Source organism: Hyaena hyaena, unplaced genomic scaffold (assembly GCF_003009895.1).
Source record: "Hyaena hyaena isolate Hyena2069 unplaced genomic scaffold, ASM300989v1 scaffold_102, whole genome shotgun sequence".
NCBI classification, from domain to species: domain Eukaryota; kingdom Metazoa; phylum Chordata; class Mammalia; order Carnivora; family Hyaenidae; genus Hyaena; species Hyaena hyaena.
Window position 1 is genome coordinate 2,496,129 of NW_024080734.1, and position 22,797 is coordinate 2,518,925.

Below are 22,797 nucleotides of genomic sequence, written 5' to 3' on the forward strand. Positions count from 1 at the left end.
ATCTTCCTAAGAAGTTGTATCCGTAGGTATTTGTGTGTGTGTGTGTGTGTGTGTGTGTGTGTGTGTGTGTGAGTGAATGGGGTGGGTACGTCTGTGGGAAACCAGAAATGAGAAGATACATTGTATGTCTTCCTAAGAAGTTGTATCCATAGGTATTTGTGTGGGGGTTCTGGAAACTCACAACACAACAACGGTAATGTGTGCCAGACTGTCTCAGTGCTTCACACCTGACTGGCCGGATCCTCACAACAGCCCTATGAGCTGCCTACTATGACTGCCCCATTCTACAGATGAGGAGGCCGAGGCTCGGAGAGAGGCAGTGACTAGACTCAGGTCACAAAGAAAGTGACAGAGCCAGGATTCATTCCTAGGCTGTCCTCACCTCACAGTCTCAGCTTTTAACTCATGCATTGTTAGAGGGAGAGCAGTCTGGAGGCGATTTGGCAGGATCTTAAAATTCAAAATATGTGTACCTGCGGTCCAGGAGTTCTATGTCTCATTATCTGACTTGAAGAAACACCTGTGTGTACAGATACGCTATTCATACTAGAGAAAAATATGGCTTATGTTGATCAAGTTGGATGCGGATGTTAAGGGAAAAAGAAAAGCTAAATGTTGACTAAAAAGCATGCTGCAGATCAAAATGATCAAAAGGTGCAGAATGATAACACTGGGGTTAAAGAAACTATAAAGTTATAACAACACATGCGAAATGTTGTGCATATGGTTACGTTCGTATGTATGGGCACACATGCAGACATACAGTTCACACATACACACACGCACAAAGACACGTATACACACGTACATAAATGAGCATGTATACGACTGTCAAGAAGGATTCGTAGTAAACTGACAGAAGGTCCATTTGGGGTTTTGAAAGGGGACTAAGGATGAAGCTAGTGGAAAAAAGCAGATTTTAACTTTATGATGGATGTTTTAAGAAGAATGTGTCCACATATTACTTGGCCAGTAAATATAATAAAAAATGCTGCTAGTTTTTTGGCCACTGGAAGACTTCACTGTCTGCCTCCCTTCCCCTGCCGCCTTCTGGACATACCAGGCCTCAACACCCCATCCCGGCTTCTACTCTCTCCTCAGCGATGGAGTCGCCCAACTTCATGCAAGCAGGCAACCAGAGGGGTGGGGGCTGCCTTCCTTAGTCCCTGCGGAGCACACGTTCATTCCCAGGAATTAGACAGTCACAGGCCCTTGGAGCCAGCTGGAATTGGTTTGGAATTCCAGCTCAGTAACCTGTCATGAGATCTTGGGTGAGTGACCACGTCACTTGGGAGTCTTTTTTCTTTGGCTGTGAGGCAGGGATGGTAGTTGCTATATTGAGTAATTACAGTGTTTGGTTGGCTAATGTGGATCTCATGACTATGGTAACATGATCCAGATCCTTTCCTCTGTTTGTTGGCCCTTCACTGGCCATTGGGGTGTCACAAAAACTGGCCCGCTAACCATATTATTAGGCAATGCCACATTTTAGCCACCATAATGTCAGTGGGTTTATGCCACTTCTTCCTGGAGAGGAACTGCTCATCCCCTACTCCTTGCCCTTTTCTTTCGATGGTGCTGATGGCTACTCTGTGGCTAAGGAAGTAAAGCAGGAAGGACACCCACATCCTTGAGTACCTACTGTGTGCCAGCACACTCTAGGTAGTAGTAGCTCATTTAATCCATGTAACGGCTCTTTGAAGTGGTAGCTTTCTCTATGTTGCATATGAGAGAACAGATGGTCAGAGAGAAGCAGCTGTAAGATGCAGGGTTCCAACGGAAACTCAGGCTCAGTGTCAGATCATGCCACATTGTGTCCCCGACCTGGCCAGGGATGACAGGTGGGCCAAAGAGACAGGGGGTGTGTCCGTCCCACCAGAGCCCACAGCCCACGAAGGTGGAGCCTTCGTGAAGACTCCCATGGTAATCAAAGGCAAAGTTCCCGTGGAATGGAGAAGACAGGTTCTCGAAATGCGACCTTCAGAATAAATCGGGAACCACTGACCCCGCAGGATGCTGGTGGAACTGTGACCCAGTGGGGTACATGGGCACTGTGATCAGACAGGGGTAGCTTTCTAAGAGGCTGGTGGCTGCATCTGTGCACACCGCCCAGCTCAGATCAGCTGCAGCAGGTTCTGTGTTTCTAAACATCTCCCGTCCTCGGGGCTTGGTGACGTGTAGGGCAGGGAGGGGACGGCTTAGCTCCCCTACCTGACTCGTTCTTCTCGATGATGTCCACCACCTGCCCCACGCTGAGGCTGATCTCCGAGCTCTCCTGCTTCTGGTAGTCTGCCACCACCACATACTGCTCCAGGACCATGGGGTCCACTGAGGTCAGGTCACCCCCTGTGGGTACAAAGCCCCATCAGATGTCACACGTAATGGAGTGGGAGCCAGGGGCGGGGAGAGGGTAAGGAGACCATTCCAAAGAGAGAAGGAAGCTATGATAGGACTTACCTCAAGGGTCACCTCATCCATTCATCCCTGCATTAATCTGCTCGTGCAACCACCAAAATGTACCAAATGCCTATTCTATGCAAACCCTGTGCAGAGGCACTGGGGATTCAGAGTTGGCTGAGATATGGTATAGCCTGGTGGGAAAGTGCTTTCATGCATTTCAATCTCTCCTTCCATCCATTCATCCCTCTGCTATTACTCATCCATCCATCCACCCATCCAAAATCACTCATCTCTTAATTCATCAAGTCACCTGTGATGTTCCAGACACTCTAGAACATGCTGGGGGTACTAAGTGAATGAGACAGATAGGACTCCCAGTCTCAAGTAACTTAACCTGGTTGGGGCACAAAAACCAATGTATACAATGACAAGAATACAGGATTATGTAAGTATCAATGTTTGAGAGCTACATTGCTGGAAACAGCCAGGATGCTGGACGAAGACCAAATGGGCAAGGGGATGCCACATTCAATGGGGTGGTCGGCAAGGCCTCCCTAAGATGGGGGCATGGATAGGAGACCTGAGAGGACAGGGAAAGAGCGATGCAGGCAGACTCTCAGATGGGAAAGGGCCTGGAACCTTCTAGGAGCTGGGGGGAGGGCGACCCAGGGAGTGAGGAGAGTGGTCTCATAGGAAGACACATGGGCAGGTATGGGTCAGAGCAGGCGGGTAAGAAGTTTGGATTTTTTTTCACCCTTGAGTAGAAAGCCAGTTGAGGGCTTAAAGAAGGGAACGACAAGTACGGATTCCCAACTTTAGAAAGAGAGTTCTGGCTGCCACATGGAGCATGGAAAGAATGCGGGAGACCACATGGAGATCATGGGGTTGTCAGGCAGGGGACACGCTGGCTTTGGGCCGTGACAGTGGCAGTGGCAGAGAGGCGTGTGGACAGGCGCGCCAGGAGACACTGTTTCCACAGGACGCAGTGGGTGGTGGCCTCTGGGGCTGTGTGGTCCCAGGTAAACGCTAAGACACACCTGACTAATAAAAGAAGAGATACCACAGAATACGGGTGATGTGAAGGGACATCTGTGGCCACAGGGCCTCGGTTTTCTGCAAGTCCTGATTCACAGTATTTCCTCCTACTGTTTTCGTAAACAACTGAAATATCCAGGAAATCCCACGCTTCTGGGTCCAGGTCACCCAGTCATGGTGTGTGACAGCCAGATCACCCAGAGCCAACTTGGCGCGTGTCTTCCCGGCTCTGCTGGGTGGCGCCTTACTGGTAAGCTTGAAACCGGCCACCGTGGGGGTATTTAGACGGTGGATATTAGCAGATGCTACAAAGTGGGGCTCATGATCAGAGAGCTGGTGGTGAAGTATCTGCCAGCCTGCCGGTGCCCTCCAGCCTCTGGCATCCAGAAGGAGCATGACAGCCCTTTGTCCCAACCACATGCTCTGAACTTTTGATGTGGGAAACCACAACAGGGCGTTGTAGCGGGGTGAAGCGTCACCACTTCTTGGCTCTGTGCCAAGTCCCCCTTCCTGGCTGAGGGTAATCGGGGGAAACAGGAGTTGGGGAGGGTCCCAGGGCCACCCTGGGTAGAGAATGCTTGGGGACAGAAACAGAGCAGACAGATAGAGGGTGATGTAGACTGAAGGTTCGGGAGCAGGTCTGGAGGGGGGTGGCTCCACATGAACGCCCACCACATCACACACACTGTACGGCTACACATCATACATAATCGGGGTCGACACAACCACCCCGGGGGTGGCTCCTGCCTTGTTTTATGGACCAGAAAAAGAGAGGCTCTGAGATAGCAAGTGATTCGCTTCGGGTCCCACAGCTGGAAGGTGACAAAGCCAGATGTGAATCAGGTCCCCCTGGTCAAAGCTCCCAGTGTGGTGGGGTGTGGTGGGGGTAGGTGAGGAAAGAAAAGACGCTAGGGAAGGAAGAGTGGTCTGAAGCCCGCCTGCTTGACGGTGTCCAGAACCACCTGGTGCTGGGCCCACAAAGGTCCTATCACGTGAATGGGTGGAGGTAGATGCTGGCTTGCTAGAGGCTCCGGGCCACTGCGAGCCAGGGACAATCTCCCCAGGGGATGCAAGAGGCAGAGACTCCAAGGTCTGTAGATTCTACCCCAGGATATAGTCTGCCTTGGGAATCACAATCCCAGCAATGAAGCTACTCCTCTGATCTGGCCCTCAAGTGGGCCGTACCCAGGCCAACTGGGCTTCCCTGGGCGTTAACTTGAGAGAAAGAACTGGAAAGACAGGAGAAAAGTACCCAGTCCACAGTCAGGTTGGAACTTGTGACCACTGCTCAGGTGCACTCTCAGGAAGTGCCCGGGGTCTCCCAGGCAGGAGGTCAGGGGGCTGGTGGAGTCACAGTGCAGCTGCGCTCACTCCTGGAGGGCTCTCTGCTGCCCCCTGGAGGCAGGTCCGGATTCTTTGTCACAGAGCCACAGGTTTGATGCCTGTGGACCTTTCTCATGCTTTGTCACCTGACTTTGCTCACATCCTCTGCACGAGGGATGGAATGAGGCTTGTTTGGGGTGGTGGTGGTGGGGAAATGGCAGCTGTAACTGGTCTCTATCCTGCCCCTCCACTCTGTCCTCCATACTGCAGAGTGCTTGCTCCAAAAATGCTACTCTGATTATGCCACCCACTGCTCATCATCTGCTGTGGCTCCCCAGTGCCCTCAGGTTCTCTACAATCTGGACTCTGCTGGCCTTTATGGCCTTGGATTTTGGCTTTGTCATCCCTGGTGTATCTGTAAAACAGCATAGGCTGTTTTCAGGATGCCTCTTCCTCTCCTCTGCATTCACATGCACCCGCCTAATTTGAGCCTCCTAACTGGTCTCCTGCCCCAGCCTTGACTGCTATGATTTGTTTTTGACACAGCAGCTACAGTGATACTTTCAAAAGATGCGTAAGATCATGTTCCCCAAAGGTCAAGACCCTACCATGGCTCTACCTCAGTCAGGAAAAGCCCAGTGGCCCAAGGGGGCCTGCCTAATCTCTCTGATCATTTCTTCTCCACTCCCCAACGTGGCACAGGGAACTGCATGGATCAGATGCCGGCTCAAGTGGTATCTTATCAATGGGATCTTCTCGGACCAAGCTGCACTGCCTTGCCTAATTTTATTTTGCCACAGAGTTTTAAAAAAAATCACAAGAGTCTGTGTATTCACTAGCTTTCTCATCTGTTTTCCCATTCTAGAACATAAGCCCTGTGAGTGCAGGGACTCAGGCTCTTGTTTAGTGCTGGACCCCCTGCCTAAAGGCTCGCAGGCCCATGTGGTCTGCTTTGGTGCAAGGGGATTTTGGAAAGTTGTTTTATTTTTTAAAGGGTTGTAAAGGAGAATGAGAGGAAGAGGAAAAATTATTATGATTATTGACAGAGCCTGTATGTGGCCTGCAAACCCTGAAATATTTGCTATCTGGGCCCTTCAGAGAAAAAGTTTGCCAACACTTGGCCCAGAATGTGGACAGTACCTACCAGGCTCAATGAGCATCTGAAGCGGGGGGGGAAATGAATATTCTAAAACTCACCTTTGGAGGATGTCCCTCCTCAGAAAGAAATTAAAGTGCCCTCCTTTTCCGTGCCTGCAGCACTTCATTTTCTTTATCCACCTATTTGTTCTACCAGACCATAAAAACGCTTCCTACATCTTGTTTACCTTTGCATTCCCTGGGGGCCTAGAGCCCTAGAGCCCTGTCAGGTACACAGTAGGTGCTCAGTAAACACGTAATCAACAGCTGCGTCTGTCTTGTTCACTTGGCACTCGGCACAGACATTTAATGGATATTTGTGGAGTGAAGCGACTAACGATGAAGGGGAACTTCTAGAAATTCTTCTGCTTTGCATGGCTCCAGGCCTCGCCCTAAGAGCACACAGTTACGAGAGGGACCTGTCCGTCTTATGAGCAGGCAAAGACGGTTCCTTCTTGCCTACAAGTAGGAATAGAGCTTTGATTAAGTCAAAGGGCCCAGTTAAGTCTGGTTACTCTGTCCAAAAAGCTAATTGCTGCCACCCAGTTTTAACAACTGATGGTGGTACAGCTGTGCCACAGAGTTTTCAGGATTCTGATCAACGGACTGATCTATTCATTTCTGCACCAACTCTCTCAACCAGGCTGCCAAGGGGATTTGGGAGAACCAACAGCAGTGACAGGATCAGAAAGTCATGGGACTCACTGCAAACAAGACACAGTTCCAGGAACTGAGGAGGTCAAAGGGCAAGGGTTAGGACTCTGGGCTGGCCAGGAGCAGATCTAGTACTGGCAGAGGGCTCAGGGCTGGTACTCCTTCCAAGACTCGCTCAGGGGCCGCGTCTGAGTCTTATTATCTCCTTCTTCTGCAGCAGCTTTTACACTGAAGTATCCTGCCATGAAGTTGTTCAGAAGGAAGTGCACAGGGCTGCTTTTCCAGCACCAGTTCTTTTGCCTTCATTTTACCAGAGCACTCAGCTGATGAAAACCTCATTGGTTTGACTGCTAGAATCCTCACGCTAGGCTTCAGGCCAGTTAGGCTCTAGGTGGAGACACCTACTGGTGGACAGCGATACTGCACCCAAGCTCTATAATGCATAGTAACAGCAGTACCTCAAGTCAATGCAGATAGCTAAGTACTAGGAGCTGCAAGTTTGAAATCAAAGTATTCTTAGGTAAGGAGGGTCATTCCTGTGGTCCAGCAGGAATAAGAGAAGGAAAAGGTCAGCATAAAGGAGGAGATTCGACAGTAGAAGGGCGGTTTTGACACTGAGGAAGTGCTGCAAAACATTCTCGAGGTACAGTGCCTAATCTACCGCAGATTTTCCTAGTTGGAATGTTTTGATTCATGATGACATGTTTTGAATTTTATTAAAAAAGTTTTTTTAATGTTTACTTTTGAGAGAGAGAGAGTGAGAGAGCAGGGGAGGGGCAGAAAGAGAGACACACACATAGAATCCGAAGACAGGCTCCAGGCTCTGAGCTGTCAGCACAGAGCCTGATGTGGAGGTCGAACTCACAGACTGCGAGATCATGACCTGAGCCAAAGGTGGATGCATAACCGACAGAGCCACCCAGGGGCTCCAACATGTTTCAAATTTTAAAGATAACTGCCATGGACTGAATTTTGTCCTCTGAAATTCATATGCTAAAGCTTTAACTACCACGGGATGGCATTTGGAGGTGGGGCTTTTGGGAGGGAATTAGGTTTGGATGAGCTCATGAGGGTGGGGCCCCCGTGATGGGTATAGCGCCCTTACTAGAAGAGACATCAGAGGGCTTGTTCTTGCTCTCTCTCTGCCATGGGAGGACACAGTGAGGAGGCAGCAGTCTAGAAACCAGGAAGAGGGCTCTTTCCAGAACCTGACAATGCAGGCACCTTGACCTCAGACTTCCAGGATCCATACTTGGGAGGAAATAAGCTGCTGTTGTTGAAGCCACTCAGTCAACAGTTTTTTAGTTACAGCAAAATATAGTGAGTAATGATAAGGTGGGATTTTCCTTTCAGAAACTGCCCATACTGCCAGTCTTGCTGAAAGAGTCAGTAAATCAGAGAATACTTCAATAGGGGTAGAAAAATCAAGACGAAAGATGCTCCTTAAATAATCAGATGACCTCTTAAATTTTGGTGGGAGGATTTTTTTTTTCTTACAAGATGAGCAGAAGTTGAGACTACATTAGCCAAAGTCTGCTGGCCAATTCTGGAGACAGTTGAGTTTTCTCCAATTCGGAGTTCCGGCACAGAAATCTCTGGGTTTGGGGCTGTCAACCTTAAATCCCTTTCACAGTCAATCAAGAAGGTTACTTCGAACATAGAGGAAGAGGTCAAAGCTCAGATTAAAAAAATAAGGCTCATCCTAGTATGGGTCCTTAGTCTGAAAAGAAAAATGCTATTTTCCATCCAGCTGAACTATAAATAAACCCACCCCCCATCATTGCAGGTGAATGATGTAACAGTCATCACCACAAATTAGAGCCTCTTCCATCTTCCAGACCAGTCCCCTCATCAAGCCTGTTCTGACCGGACACTTTGGTTTTTGCAAACTAGAGCTGTCTCTTTCCTTTCCTCCTTTAGCCATTCCCTGCAGCAAAGTCTCTGCACACTCGGAGCCAGAAACTCTTGTGACCAGCCCAAGAGTTCTTCTCCTCTCTGTTCTTTTCTAAGAAACGTATCATTATCCTCAGAGCCCAAGGACCACGCGTAGCCTGAACAGGATGCCATCGGTCTGGCCGGTACCTATTAAATGCAAAGTGCAGCTGTAAACAGACCGGCTGGGGAAAGGCAGGCATTCATTCCAGGCTCCAGACCTTGAGGCATAGACCCAGTTCCTCTCTATTTTTCCTCGCTAGAATGGCCTGGGCCTTGTAAAGCTGACCACAGGCCCTGTACCCAGGGGGCAGTAAAGGGACCGGCGCTACTGAATTTGGACTTTCTACTGATACTGGGCAGGGGCACCCATGTGCTTGGAGTTAAACGTAGCAGTCTAAAGATAGCAGCAAATATGTATCCCTTAAAATATGCTGTTCTGAGTGCTTTATACATATTACGATAAACCCTATGATAATCCTCCAAGATAGATTACTATTATTATCCCCATTTTACAGATGAGGAAATGGAGGGCCACAAGAGGAGGGCAGGCATCCTTTTTCACTTCTGGGATCTCTGCTTGGCCCCTCTCTCCCCACAGCATTATCAATGCCCTCACACTTTCTGGAGTCCTAGATACATAAAAGAACTTGGAATTCTGGAAGCTCCGAGGACCCTGCTGGCTCCAGGTGTGGTGTCGTGGGAGGGGGACTTTGCAGATATGGGGGGGGGAGGGGAGAGATAATCCTGGGTTTGCAGAAGAAAAGGCTGGACTACTGTGAATCTAAAGTTATCAACCCCAGGCCTGCGATGGCTCAATCATTCCTCCGTGCACACCTAAATCCCCACCTTCTCTTTTCCCATCATTGCTCCAAGGCGTGGGAGCAGGGTGCTGGGAAGGAGGGGAACTGGCCCCCCGGGAGAAGGGAGTGCGTGCCAGAGGTGCCTGAAGGAGCGGCCCTCTTCGCCCAGCAAAAACAGCGGTGGCCCCGAGGCTGGCCCCGCCTGCGCCCCCTCCCCGCAGCCCCAGCTGCCCCTTCGCTCTGTGGAAAGCTCCCGTTCACTCCTTAAGACCCAGCGTCCCTCCTTTTTTGATCCCTTCCAACACTTGAGGAGAAGGCTCTTGGCTGTGAGTCACCACATTCCTCTGTCTCCAGCAGAATAAAGGTATTTGACCCCCTACAGCTGGTCAGATGTCGGTCTCTAACTTTTTGATGTAGGATGCAACAACCTCTAATACTTGCTTTTGCAAAACAGGCTGGGGTATCAACAGTCAAGCATCAACCCATCCACCCACCCATCCACCCGTACAGTCACATGCTGCATCTTTCAGGCAGTGCCCAGGGACAGGCAATCGTAGGTGCGAAGTCGGGGCATGCGCAACAGTGAATGAATGGGAGAAAATGGAAAAATTGTCTTACCAGATTTCTTTTTCCCAACATGCTCCCTGCATGGAAAGAAAGGGGTGGGAGAGAACCACGAGTCAGTACTGTTATAAAGAAATAGGAGTTATTCTGTTAGGAAACTGAGATTCTCCATTCTGCATCATCTCCAGTGAATGAAGAAAATAGAAGTCAGCCCCAGGGACACAGACTCTTTAAAAAAGAAAGAATTCCTTTTCATGTTCTCAGTTTGCCTGGTAAGTGCTCCGGTGCCCGCGGGACTGGCATCTCCAGTCTGTTTGTAGACCAGGGGGACCTAGGGAGGAGCTGAGGTAGGCGGCACGCAGTATAAAAGCACGATTAGGCTGCCACGTTGCACTGAACCTGATGCCCACCTCACCAGGCACTGCAGAGGCCCTGTCCCACTTCCTGGGGGTGCCCTGAGCCGTATGCAGGAAGCAGAGAGCTCATGGCACTAAATGGTAAGGGAAACATGCCAACACTGGCTAGGAGTCTGGAGAGCAGTGAAGAAAACACACCTCGCTCATGGTGGCAGACAGAACACTACTGTGGGCTAGAATTCACACAGAACAACGAGTAATGATTCCCTTGGACTTGTCAACCACCTCAGAATGTATACACAGCTGCATTACAAATGCGATATTACAAATCAGGGTTCACAAATACTTTTTACGTAAATTATCCCAGTGGTAAAGAGGTTTCCCATGTTATAAAGAGAAAAGGGAGGGGACAGGATGGTTGGGTTGAGAGAGATGTTGTGGCACAATGACATTAGCTAAATGTTATTACCCTGTGCCAGTACCCTGCTAGGTACTTTTAGTTCACTCATTTAATACTCATAATAAGTATTAGAAATAAGTACTCTCCTAACACGTATGATATAGATGAATAAAATGATACCCAGAGAGGTTAGGTAACTTTCCTAAGCCTACACAGCTAGTAAGTAGCAAGCTGAACCCAGATCTACTTAATTTTTGTTTTATGTTTATTTATTTTTGAGACAGAGAGAGCGAGCGTGAGCAAGCAGGGGAGGGGAAGAGAGAGGTGGACAGAGAATCTGAAGTAGGCTCCAGCTGACAGCAGAGAGCGCTTGAACTCACAAACCAGGAGATTATGACCTGAGCCGAAGTCGAACGTTCAACCAACCAAGCCACCCAGGCACCCCAGATTTACCTAATTTTTTAAGAATTGAGCTATAATTCCCACATCATAAAATTCATTCTTTTCAAGTGTAGAGCTCACTGGTTTTTAGCATTTTTTGCAAGGTTGTACAGTCATCACCACTATCTAATTCCAGAAACTGTTCATCCTTCCAAAGGGAAGCCCTGGACCTATAAACGGTCACTTGCCATTCCCACCACTCCCAATGGCTGGAAAACACTAACTTGCTCGCTGTCTCTAACGACTGGTGTATTCTGGATGTTTCATACGAATGGAATCATACGGTAAGAGGCTTTCGGTGATGTCCCCCTTCTGGGGGGGGTGTTTTCAAGGGCTGTCCATGCTGTACTGCATGTCAGCACCCGGGCTCCCGCCTACCGTAGATTGCTGCTGCTGGCTGTCTTGCGGCCCCAGCCGCAGTGGGAGGGGCAGTAGGGAGCTGTCGGGTTCCAGCAGCGGGATGTGTGGGCTCATGCAGGCACATTAGCTTCTCTGTGTGACATGCTTGCCACGGTCCCAAGTTTTCCCATGCGTGGCAGCAAAAACCCTTCCTTTACCAACACCATCTGGAATCCATCTTGTCTCCCTACAGACTGCTGGGAACGACCCGTTTCTGTCTTCAGGCCTGACTTGGGTATGAGCTTCAGGAATCGGACCAAGGGACCAGCTCTTCTGCTGATGTTCATTGCCGCGGAAACCAACAACCAACAACCGAGGCCCACCTGAGCCGGCCTGCTGTGAACCCAGAGCCATCCCCTGGGCCCTCAGCAGCCCTCCTCCCCTCTAAGCCTGCTTTAAAGACAGGAAGACATCGCCAGGTAAGTACCTGCCATGTGCCAGACTCTCCGTCATGGGAAGGGCGGTGTGTAATCCTCCCAGGTGTGATCAAGGTTAGCCACGCCCACTCTACTGATGAGGAAGCAGAAGCTCAGAGGCACAAAACACTTGTGGGACTGAGCCCCACATCGGGCTCTGCACTGAGTGAGGAGCCTGCTTGGGATTCTCTCTCTCGCTCTCTTTCTGCCCCTCTCTCCCACTCCCATGCTCTCTCTCTCTCATATTAAGAAAAAATCTTTACTTTGCTTTATTCCCATTCCTCTTGGGGCCGGCCTGGAGGCAGGGACGGCTGTGAGGGCACACTCTGGGGAGGTACCCACGCCAACTTACTCTTTGGGGGGGTTCAGGTCCTCAGGTCTAGTCTCAAAGAACTGCAGCACCTCATCGCACTGAGAGATGTAGGGGGGCAGCTGGATCAGGGCCTGGAGAAGAGACACAAGTGAGTCCAGGGAGAGGAAGGGGGTGTCTGGAGCACAGTGGGCCAGGCGTTCTCAAGCTTGGGTGTGATCTGAATCTCTGGGGGGCTCATGCAAACAGACAGTGGGGGCCCAGCCCCAGATCTGCTTCAGTAGATCCGTGGTGGGGCCTGAGAATGTGCGTGGCTGACAATGTCCTGGTGCTGCTGCTGGCCTGGGGACCACACACACACGTGCGCACATGCACATGCACACGCATGCCACATACACACACACACACACACACAGTATGGGCATATCTGAACAAATAGTATGCACACACTTAGATAAAACACCAAATATGGACTTCATGCACATCACTATTCTACAACTTCATCTCTGCTGGATACTGAGTGCCTACTGCACAAACGTATCACACGTTATTGACCCAGCTCCCACCGGGGAATCCAGCTTAGCTGGTTTCCAACGCGCCTGCGTGGATGTCTTAACTCACAGAGCTGCGGTGTTAAAGTGAAGGCACAGCTTTATGATTTGGAAGAGGTTAGAAGTTCCCAGGTAAGGAGGCACCTGGGTGGCCCAGTTGGTAAAGCATCTGACTTTGGCTCAGGTCATGATCTCACAGTTTGTGAGTTCAAGACCTGCATTGGGGTAGCTGCTGTCAGCTTGGAGCCTGCTTCGGATCCTCTGTCCACCCTCTCTATGCACCTCTCCTGCTAGCTCTCTTCCTCTCTCTCAAAGATCAAACCAGATAAATGTGCCACCCCAGCCCATCAGTTAAAGGAGCCTCAAAGGTGTGCCAGCGGACTAAATAAGGAGTGGGTGGCGGGCACATATGGGACTGGGTGTTGTGCCAATTTATCTACCAGTACGTATCCATTCAATGACTGAACAGACGTCTTTGTGCCCAGAACCGCATGTTTCTGTGTCCAGTATGAGACAGTATAGGGCACATCCTCATCATGAAATGGCCTGAAACTAAGACATGGCTCCGTAATGACTTAACAGCTCGGCTTAACACATCTACTTAAGCCCCTACTGGCAGTCCCTGAGGATGCAGGTCTGCGTGCAGTAGCGCTGCTCCATGCACGCACTTTATTAAGGATGTGTGTGCGGGGAGGGCGCCTGGGCCTTTGCGCAGATTTAAGCAGCACAGGCAATCCTGTGAGCTACTTCACCCCTCAGTCATGCTCTGGAGCGAGGCAGGACTCATGCGCCCCCTTGCCGTGCTGCGTGTGAGTTGGGTGTGAAAGAAACATGACATGTATTTTCTCCATAACAGCTCTCTAAAAACCCCCTCCCACTCACCCTCTGCAAAGTGACCCCCCAACCCTGCTCTGGGCTATGACGGACTAAGGGGGAGACAGATGCAGAGGAGGTCTCCAACTGCACCTTTCTTGGAGGGAGTATTTTGAGTTATTTTTCTGATTTTTAAAAAGTTTAAAAAAAACAATTTTTAAAAAACATTTATTCATTTTTGAGAGAGAGAGATACATAGTGTGAGTGGGGGAGGGGCAGAGAGAGAGAGGGAAATCCACAGCCCAAAGCAAGCTCCAGGCTCTAATCTGTTAACACAGAGCCTGATGGGGGGCTCGAACTCATGGACCACGAGGTCATAACCCGAGCTGAAGGTGGACACTTAACCAACTGAGTCACCGGGCACTCCCGATTTTTAAAAAGTTTTAATAGTGGTAAAATACACATAAAATTTGCCATCTGAACCTTTTTTTTCTTCTTTAAAGTAGACCCCATGCCCAACATGGGGCTCAAACTCACAACTCTGAGACCAAGAGTTGCACGCTGTCCTGACTGAACTGGCCAGGCGGCCCATCATCTTAAGCATCTGTAAGCACACGGTTCAGGGGCATTAAGTCCATCTGCCATGTTGTGCAAACATCACCACCAGCCAACCCCAGAACTCTGTTTTGCGAATCTGAAGCCCTGTACCTATTAGACGGTTCTGTCTTCTGCCAGCTCCTGGCAACCATTCTGCATTCCGTCTGCGAGTCTGACCACTCTAAGTACCTCCCGTAAGTGGGATGGTACACTTGTCCTTTCATGACAGGCTGCTTTCGCTTAGCTAACGGCCTCCAGGTCCAACCACGTGGTAGTGTGTGCTGGAATTCCCTTCCTTTTCAAGGCCGAGTAACCTTCCACCAGAAGGATAGGCCACTTTCTGTTTATTCGTTCACCTAAGGATGGTTACTTGGGTTGCTGACCCTGCATCGCCTTTTGAGTCGGGCTCCTGTCCCGGATCTGAAGTGGGAGAACACATGCGAAGTGGGTGGACATCTTTTCGTAGGGTGACGTCCCCAGCCACTGTCCATATGGGGCCTGGTATTTGTGGTTTGTTGATTTTGTTAGCCTTGAAGTAGCTCCCGCTCTGCAGCAAATCCCCGGGAACTGATCTTCTCCAGGTCAGAGGCAGACAGCCCACAAGGGAGACAGTGGGCACTTCCCTCCCCCGCCTCTGGCTCCTGACCTCCTTCTCCTCTGGCTTGGAGTTTCCCTCCCCCGCCTCTGGCTCCTGACCTCCTTCTCCTCTGGCTTGGAGTAGTCATTCTTCCTGGGATGGGCTGCCACCTTGGGGACCCTGTGGCTCCGTCATTCCTCTGAAACCCTGCAGTTCTTACAGTGAGAACCACATAATGAAGGAGCTGATTACACACTGGACGTGGCGTATCCCGGCTGCTGAGTGAGCAGAAACCCCACAGCCGCCCCACATGGCTATACCACCGCTCCCTTATGTGGGCTCAGCCCTCGACGGCTCCTGAGATGCACTTGTCTGCATCACTCCATGTAATCCTGGGAGGGCCGGCTTGCTCCAAGGATGGGCAGATGGAAGCTCTGGGGAAGGAAGTAGGACTTGGGAGCCCAGGACTGGCCAACACCAGCTCCTCTACCCCAGCTCTACAGAGGGCAGGGAGCGTGGCTGTTCCTCATGCCGAGATCGTGCTGGGGAGACCCTCATACCTGGTTGAAAGTATTCACTGGATCAATGACAGAAGGAAAAGGCCTGGATGTGGCCAAGTGGCCCTGTTTGGGGACAGCACGGTGGGCCCTGAGGTGGCCATGGCCTCCGCCTACAGGGGGCCTCCCAGGGTGCTCCTTGCTGAAATGAGCAGAGGCTCCAGAAGGACCAGTGAGGGAAGGGATAACCAGGCCTATGGAAATGCCCTGACAATGCCAAGTTCTCTTGGTTCTGAGCAGTTCCTGGGAAGTAAAAGCCAAACCCTCAAGCCATAAAATACGGCCAAGTTACTAATAAAAGGCGGCACTGAATGCTTTGATGTTTGCCCCGTCCATTTTGGAAGGACAGGCTAACAGTGCAAACATGACCTGGGGCAGAGAATTCATTCTGCTTCAGAAATACTCCAGGATCGTCTTGGGTTTGGTCAGGAAAGACAAAGAACCACAGTTCCAGAAAGACTCGGTTCTTCCCTGGATAGAATCCTGGCCCTTTGGATGGACGTGGCTGGTCGATGCAGGGATGAGGGGAGAGGTCAGAACACGTGCTGTTTGCTGAGGGTGTCAGTAAAAGGGCAGACGGACCCAGCTCCTGATTCTGGCTCTAGCCACGTCCCATCGCCTCTCCAAGCCTCAGTTTGCTCATCCGTAAAATGGAATTCACTAACACCCACGTTGGAAGGTTGTGCTACTGAGTAAGTGAGGAAGTGGCTCTAAGACTTCCATCATGTACTAGCTGCTTGCTAACATTAAGTTAACTCTTTGTCTCTCGGTACTGTATCAGGGATAGTGTGGGGGTTCCCAGAGGTGATTCTAGAACCAGGAGCATGACTCTTAAATAACAGTGGTTTGGCTAGTGAGGGCGTTGAGTTTTCTCAGCTTCAAAAAGAACTTCAAAAAGAGTGCCCCAGAGAATGAACACTTCTCTCTTTTTATATTTTATTTTTATTATCTTTAAAAATTTATTTACTTTGAGGAGGGGAAGGGGCAGAGAGAGGGGAGAGAGAGAATCCTAAGCAGGCTCCGTGCTGTCAGCAGGAAGCCTGATGCGGGGCTTGAACTCAAGAACTGTGAGATCAATGACCTGAGCCAAAATCAAGAGTTGGATGCTTAACCGACTGAGCCACTCGGGTGCCCATGTCTTTAGATTCCAAAAAGTTTATTTTAGTGTGCTAAGAACAGTCACCATGAGATCTATCCTCAGAGGAAACCTTAAGTGCACATGCAGTATTGCTGGCTGCTGGACAGGAGACCGCTAGAGCTTATTCGTCTCGCTTGCCTGAAACTGGATGCCCACAGGTTAGTGACTCCCCATTTTTCTGTCCCTCCAGCCGCTGGATAGCACCATTTCGCTCTGGGATTCTATGAGTCGGACTATTTTAGATGCCTCATGTAAGTGCAATCATGGAGTATTTTATCTTTCTGTGACTGGTTTATTTCACTTGAGCCCAGCGTCCTTAGGGTTCACCCACATTGTCACACAACCAGAACACCCTTCTTGGTAAAGGCGGAACCGTTTCCTCTTGTGTGCATATACCACGTGAAGGTTGTTGTCACACCTTGGCTGCTGTGAATGGCACGGCAGTGAACACCGGGCTAATACTATCTCTTCCAGATCCTGACTTCACTTTCTTTGGACATAAACCCAGAAGTGGGATTGCTGGATCACATGGTAGTACTATGTTTAATTTTCTGAGGAACCTCCATACTGTTTTTCGTAGTGGATGCATTTTGCATTCCCCCTAACAGTGTGCAAGCATTCCAATTTCTCTGTATCCTCACCAACACTTGTGTTGTGGGTTTTTTTCTTTTTTCTTTTTTCTTTTTTTTAAATAATAGCCATCCTGGAAGATGCGAGGTGGTATCACATTGTGGTTTTGATGTGCATCTCCCTGATGATGAGTGGCGTTGAGCAGTTTTTCACATACCAGTGAGTCATCTGGAGATCCTCTTTGGAGAAATGTCTATTCAAGTTCTTAGCCCATTTTAAAATCAGGTGATTAGCTTCTTTGCTACAGAGATACATGGGTTCTTTATATATTTTGGAGACTGACCCCTTAACAGATACAGGATTTGCAAGTATTTTCTCCCATTGTGCAGGTTGCTTTTTTCACTCTGTTGATTGTTTCCTTTGCTGTGCAGCTTTTTATTTTAATACAGTGCCACTTGTTTATTTGTATTTTTTGTTGCCTCTGCTTTTGGTATCAGATCCACGAAATCATTGCCAAGAGCCCTGAAATATATCCATGCATCTGGGCAACTGAGTTTTGACAAAAGCACCAAGAACATACAATGGGGGAAGGGACAGTCTCTTCGACAAATGGAGCTGGGAGAACAATGTCCACATACAAAGGAATGACATCGGGCTCTTATCTTACACCACATGCAAAAATCCACTCCACATGGATTAAAGACTTAAATGTAAGACCTCAAACTGTGAAATTCCCAGAAGAAAAGGCTTTTCTAACTTGCCTCCTAAGAGCAGGACCAGGCTGTGTGGCGCCTCGGGCAGGCAGGAGGCAGCAGCTGTCTAAGAGTTAAAGACATATTCTTTGTTGCTGTTGTTTCACTGCTCTTACTTTTATTTTTATGGCAAGTGATGCCAGGTTTATATTAAGGTTGTGTTGTAACATTTTTAAGAAGTTAAAAAGGTAAGTTAATTTAAGCAATAATAATAATGCAGGTGGTAGTATATAGTAAAACTCTTGAAGGGAGGCCTCAAATGGCTAGAGTCTGTTAGCTGTTAGATACCTATCGTTTAGTTATTTTTTAATGTTTATTTATTTATTTTGAAAGAGAGAGAGAGAGAGAGAGAACAAACGTGTGAACGCAAACAGAGGAGAGACAGAGAGAGAGGAAGAGAGAAAGAATCCCAACCTGGGTCAGTGCTGTCAGCACAGAGTCCAATGCAGGGCTCAAACCCACCAACCATGAGATCATGACCTGAGCCGAAATCAAGAGTCAGTTGAGTGTCCAACTTGGCTCAGGTTATGATCCTAGGGTCATCATGGGATCAAGCCCCGTGTTGGGCCCCATGCTGAGCCTCCCCCACACCTCTGTCTCTCTCTCCCTCTCCCCCTCCCTATGCCCCTCCCCTCTTTCGTGCTCTGTCTTTAAAAAACAAAACAAAACAAAACACTACATTATGGGGGTGCATACTCACGTGTGTGTGTGTGTGTGTGTGTGAGATTTAAGCTACACTCCAATGACAGTTAAAATCTGAAGTATCTTCACCAGAAATGATCATTGTTAGCAAGTAAACCACTCTAATCATGAGCCCCCACTCCTGAAAAGACTACTTCATGGCTTCTGTGGTCTTTACCTCTGATCAACACCATAGCCTTTATCCACCAGCATAACCATTGTTAGAAATGATTTTCTTTACTGGTGGAATGAGGCGTGTTCTAGAAATATTCTCAGATACTCTACCTTGCATGAAAAGAACTTGACAAGTCCATCCTCCAAAATGGTCTAGGATTCTGAATCCGCTGTGTTCTGTCTCACCTAGGGGATTTTACTGTCACGCCAGCATGGGATCAGCTGATCCTGGCATTGGGATGTCCCTCCATTTGTCTCAAGAAAGTGTTCACGTGAAGTGGTGTCAGACAGACAGATGGTACTCCAGTGAGCTTACAGCACAACTTGAGAGGCTGTTTAGGGAGCTGCTTGATAATAAATGCTCATGTATGTGGCAGAATTTGGCCAAGTCTTGTTTTCACTGTGTTCTTCAATGTACAGAGGTTCTTAAATTCAGTGTAGTCAAATAAGTCAATCTCTTTATGGTTGGCACTTTGTATCTTTAGAAACCCCTCTACACCTAGAGATTATGAAGTTTTGTTCCCTATTTTTACTTTCTTTTTAAAATTTTAAAAAATGTTTTATTTATTTCTGAGAGAGAGAGAGAGAGACAGCATGAGCAGGGAAGGGTCAGAGAGAGAGGGAGATACAGAATCTGAAACAGGCTCCAGGCTCTGAGCTGGCTGTCAGCACAGAGCCCGACGCGGGGCTCAAACCCACGAACCGTGAGATCATGACCTGAGCCGAAGTCGGATGCTCAACCGACTGAGCCACCCAGGTGCCCCTATTTTTACCTTCTAAAACCATTTATAGTATTGCCTCTTCCATCTGGGTCTTTAACTTCCTTGGAAATGATTCCATGTGTGGTGTGAGGGAGGGATTAGTTACCTTTTGTTTGTTTGTTTTCCCCGTAAGGATTCCCATTTACTGAACTATCCACCCTTTTGTCAATGGTCTGCAAGGCTGCCTCTGCCAGGATTAGAGTGTCCAAATACACACAGGTCTTGTTCTGGATTCTCTGTGTTGTTCCAGTGGCTTGTCGGTCCTTATGCCAACACCACAATTGTTAATTACTGTGACTTTATAATAGGTCTAGTAGAGCTGAAGGTTTCTTCCTAGCTGGAAACTAGGTTTGGGGATATCTACATCCTTTGTCTATCTTTACCTCTTGGAGACTACCAATTTCTACTAAAATAAAGCTAAGAGTGATAGATTAAATTGGCTTATGTCCACTCACAACAATGTCAGTAACAGATACCCAAAATGCTAAGTAGAAGTCTATGTAGTCTGTAAAAGATTTTGCAGACTGTGTGAATAGATAGTTTCATCTCCTTCCAGGAGGGCAGTTCTCTTGAAGCTAAGCCAGGGAATTTGGCCAACCTAAACCCCCAAATATCTGGTCTGCTTCTTATGATGCATTAATAGCAGGGGGTGGTAACTTCCATGCGGTTCATAAAACCTAAGTGGCTCCTACCCTATGGCTAATCCAAGTGAATTCATGATCTCCGTACCATTCCAAGTATCAGCCAGATGCAGGCAGCTGCTGCTATCTCTTTGTTCCAGGGTTTTATTAACTCTCCTTTTCAAAATCAAATGTCTGGAGGTTCGTGAGCCCCTGGGTATGAAGAAAGTGTGATTCTGGAGAGCAGTTGGGGGTGGGCAGGGGAAGAAGTAGGGTAGCACAATTTGGTCTGAGAAATTCCCAGCTGGCCAAGTTTTTGCTGGCAAGGCCGGGACAAGGGACCTTTAGGCTCTAGAGGTTTGAAAAGACACAAAGACAAGATGATCCGAACTTTCCTCTGAGAGCTGGGAGGCAGCAGTAGCATCTTTGTGCCTGGGTGACCTTCCCTGCCCTTCACTTCCCAATCCCTTTTTAAGGGCATCTTTAGGAGAGAAAGAGTCTGAGTTTATCTGCTTCCATGAAACAGATGCCTTAATATTCTGACCTCTTGAATTCTTACTTTAAGAGAGGCCGTAAGTGGTATGTGAGTGCCAAGGCCTAAAAGGCTAGAGTACAACCATCAAACCCTGTAATACCATCTTCGTAAGTAACTTTGTTGGGCCTCTGTTTCCTCATGTACACAGTGGGAATAATACAGCCTACTTCTCAAGGTTGACGGGGGGATGAAACGAGCTCCTGTCTAGCAAAAAGAAGACAGGAGTGATCAGGACGGGTTTTCTGCCCTTCCACAACATCTCCTGCCAAGACAAGGGCCATCGGTGCCCACGCTGCCCCCCTTTACATTTTTTAAATAGATGTACTGAAGTATAATTTACGTACATAAGATCCCCCCATTATAAGTATACAATTCAATAATATGCAGTAAATTACAGAGCTGTGCAACCATCACCACAATCCAGTTTTAGAACTTTTCCATCACCTCAAAAATTTCCCCCACCTAATTTGCAGTCCATGTCTGCTTGCACTGTCCTCAGGCCTAGGAACCCACTGATCTGCTTTCTGTCTCTATAAAGTTGCCTCTTCTGCACATTTCATGGAGATGGAATCATGCAATACATAGCCTTTTGCATCTGGCTTCTTTTAGCATCCTGTTTTTGAGATTTATCCACGTTGCAGCATTTATTGGTCCTTAACTGCATTTTAATGTTGGATAATGGTCTATTGTAGGAGTATTCCACATTTTCTTTATCAATGCACCTGATGATGGACATTTGGGTTGCTTAAAACTTGGGGCCATTATGGATCAGTCTCATTACGAACATGTACATCCAAGTCTTCCTGTGGACACAGTTTTTTCAATTCTCTTGAGTAGATATCAAAGAGTGGTAATGTGGTAATTTCACTTTTGGAAGAAACTACCAAACTAATTTGTCTGTCTTGTTGATTACAGCTGTTCCAAGGGCTATGTAGGTATCTCATTATGGTTTTATTCTGCATTGCCTAATGAATAAAGAAGCTGAACCCCTTTTCATGTGCCTATTAACCATCATGCATCTTCCTGGGTAAAATTTCTATTCAAATCTTTTGTCTCTTTTTAAACCAGGTCGTCTTTACTGTTGAGTTGTAAGAGTTCTTTATATAGACTCAATACAAGTCTCTTGTCAGACATACGGTTTACAAATATTTTCTCCTAATCTGTGGCGTGTGTTTTCATTTTCTTCAGAGGGATGCTTTTGAAGTACAGAGTTTGGAAGTTTAATGAAGTCCAGTTTATCAATTTTCCTCTTTTGGTGTCATAGCGAGGAACTCTCTGCCTAAACTACAGTCATGATGATTTTCTCCTATGTTTTATTCCGAAGTTTTATAATTTTAGCTCTATGTTTATGCTTGTGATCCATTTCAAGTTGATTTTTGTGCATGGTGAGAGGTAGGGATCCAACATATTTTTTTTCTTTTGTTTTGGCGAATGGCTATCCTGTTATTCCCCACACTGGTAAAAAGATTATCCTTCTGTTGTTGAATTTCTTGGCACCATTGCTGAAAATCATTTGACTATAAATTTCACAAAAGTTTATTTCTAGGCTCTTACTTCTGTTCCACTGATCTACATGCCTCTCCTTAGGCCAGTACATCACTGCCTTCACTGCTGTAGCTTGTAGGAAGTTTTGAAAATGGGTGGTAGAAGCCTCTTATTTTGTTCTTTTTCATAACTGCTTTGGCTATTTTGGGTACCTTGCATTTCCCTGTACAATTTAGGATCGGCTTGTAAATTTCTATAAAAATGCTTACTGGGCTTTTGACAGAGATTATATTCAATCTATAGGTCAGTTGAGGGAGAACTGCAATTTTATTTTATTTTACTTTATTTTGTTTTATTTTGTATCTTTTTGTTTGTCATTGGGAAGTTTATTTACTGCAGGGGAGGGGCAGAGAGAGAGAGGGAGAGAGAGAGAATCCCAAGCTGGCCCTGCACTGTCAGTATACAGCCCGATGCAGGGCTCAAATTCACTAACCATGAGATCATGACCTGAGCTAAAACCAAGAGTCAGATGGCTACCGCCTGAGCTACCCAGGCACCCCGGGATTTGTTTCTCTTTGTATTTCCAGTCCGGTCTTTCGTCCACTTTTCCTGTATGGTTGTTTGTCTTTTTCATATCATTTTCTACACACACACACACACACACACACACACAAATATACAACACATTGTCCTCATTAAGACATTCATCTTAACCCTCAAAATCTAATTTACTCTTATAGATATTTTAAAAGTTTTAATTTAAATTCTAGTTAGTAAACATACAGTATAATATTAGTTTTAGGTGTACAACACAGT

The 22,797-nt window shown here is 47.8% G+C and overlaps 1 protein-coding gene across 2 annotated transcripts in view; it reads right to left on the reverse strand.

Annotated features, from left to right (window-relative positions):
• SH3PXD2B (SH3 and PX domains 2B) overlaps nucleotides 1–22,797 on the reverse strand; it is a 98,779-nt gene that overhangs the window by 22,205 nt on the left and 53,777 nt on the right. For both annotated transcript variants that reach the window (XM_039235752.1, XM_039235753.1), the window contains exons 5-7: nucleotides 12,213–12,304; nucleotides 9,903–9,928; nucleotides 2,212–2,346 (exon numbers count right to left, since the gene is read on the reverse strand). In XM_039235752.1, coding sequence (XP_039091683.1) covers nucleotides 2,212–2,346; nucleotides 9,903–9,928; nucleotides 12,213–12,304 — 253 coding nt within the window. The remainder of the gene's footprint in view (nucleotides 1–2,211; nucleotides 2,347–9,902; nucleotides 9,929–12,212; nucleotides 12,305–22,797) is intronic.